General features: G+C 42.4%; 1 protein-coding gene across 1 annotated transcript in view; it reads right to left on the reverse strand.

The window, feature by feature from the left end:
- Positions 1 to 1585, reverse strand: part of LOC101859340 — a gene marked incomplete at its 3' end in the record, with an annotated part of 12750 nt that overhangs the window by 2768 nt on the left and 8397 nt on the right. Inside the window, 2 exon segments of the mRNA XM_013084537.2 lie at positions 91 to 276; positions 1355 to 1432. Coding sequence (XP_012939991.1) covers positions 91 to 276; positions 1355 to 1432 — 264 coding nt within the window.

Consider the following 1585-nt stretch of genomic DNA (forward strand, 5'->3'; position numbering starts at 1 on the left):
CCCCCCCCCTTCCCTCTCCCTCACACACACACTCTCTCTCCCTATACATAGGACAATACATATATACACACCCAAACAACCACTACTAACCTGCTTGGTGACCTCTCCCTCCTTGGCCTTGAGGTACATCAGACAGTTACACTGGGCGTTGACCCGTTTCTCCAGCTCAGACACGGCCATCTGAGTCTGCTCGTCGTTCATTGAGACCTTCTCTGGGCCGCCGGGCATGGCAGCGCGGGCAGATGGCGCGTCCTGGGCTACTGCTGGTGCTGGTACCTGGAGGAGGAAAATGATGTAGTTGTTGTTGTTGTAGTTGTTGTTGTTTCTGTTTCTGTTGTTGTTCCTGTCATAGTAAATGGTGACGATGCTGCTGATGATGACGATGATGATGATAAAGACAATGATAAAGATAGTGATAAAGATATGATAAAGATAATGATGAAGATTATAGCGTTGTTGTTGTTGTTATTGTTGTTGTTGTTGCTGCTGTTGTTTTTGTTGTGGTCGTAGTTGTGGTTGTGATGGTTATGGTGGCGGTGGTTGTGGTTATGGGTATTGTTGTTGTTGCAGTTGTGGTTATTGTTGTTGTCAATGTTGTTACTGTTGTTGTGTTCGTTGTTGATGATGTTCTTGTTGGCGATGGAGGGGCTGTCTATCGTGATCATGACATGGTTATGGTGAAGATACTCAACACATATGGGCACTCAACACACATGGGCCCTTTTCTGGACGAAATCAAGGCGATCGATAGAATGGAATTAAAGAGAGTTTAGTTTTAGTAAGAGCTTTGCGGTACTTGATTGATTGATTGGGTAGATGTTTTACGGCACTATCGACACAATTTTGGTCATTTAAGCGCCATCAGGTTTCACCGCTACAAAATCAGACGTGTTTTTAATAAAGAGTCTCTCGGAGCTCGCAACCGCAAACGATCACACTATTTCAATTATGCTAAAAAGACGAACAAACATTTATTTTTAAAAATGTGTAAATATGGAAAAGGCTTATTTACATTTGTAATACAATACAAATTTCAGTGTATGTATATATACACGTTGCGGTACTTGCAACACGTAGGTTATGTAAGAGCAGAAGGTTAGAGGTGTTACTGGAGAGTATAAAAGTAACATACAAAGGAAAGGAGGGAGAGGGATGGTTGATGTTTAATAGGGAACAAGGAGCAAATCATATAGAGGAATAACAGGTGGACTTAACGCAAGTTGATAACTGACCAACCACAGCCATCCTCCAACTTCCCACAGAAATCACGGCGATGTGAGTTTTCTCAAGCATACACCATGCATAATGATTATTGATGTTTTACGGCACAATTGACACAATTTTGATTACTCACATGGCAGACCACATTGGAGATCTTATAGTTTGGCGTATTTCGGTCACTGTACCAAATGTTGGCAGAGCAGGTCTGCACCTGAGGAACGGACAAGGAGGTTATAAATATAATGTATACGTTTGGAATATGGAATAGTTGTGTGAGAACATATTATGTGTATGTCTGCACATATGAGCGCGCGTGTGTGTGTGTGTGTGTGTGTGTGTGTGTGTGTGTGTGTGTGTGTGTGTG

This window comes from Aplysia californica, unplaced genomic scaffold (assembly GCF_000002075.1).
Source record: "Aplysia californica isolate F4 #8 unplaced genomic scaffold, AplCal3.0 scaffold00300, whole genome shotgun sequence".
Classification (NCBI taxonomy): domain Eukaryota; kingdom Metazoa; phylum Mollusca; class Gastropoda; order Aplysiida; family Aplysiidae; genus Aplysia; species Aplysia californica.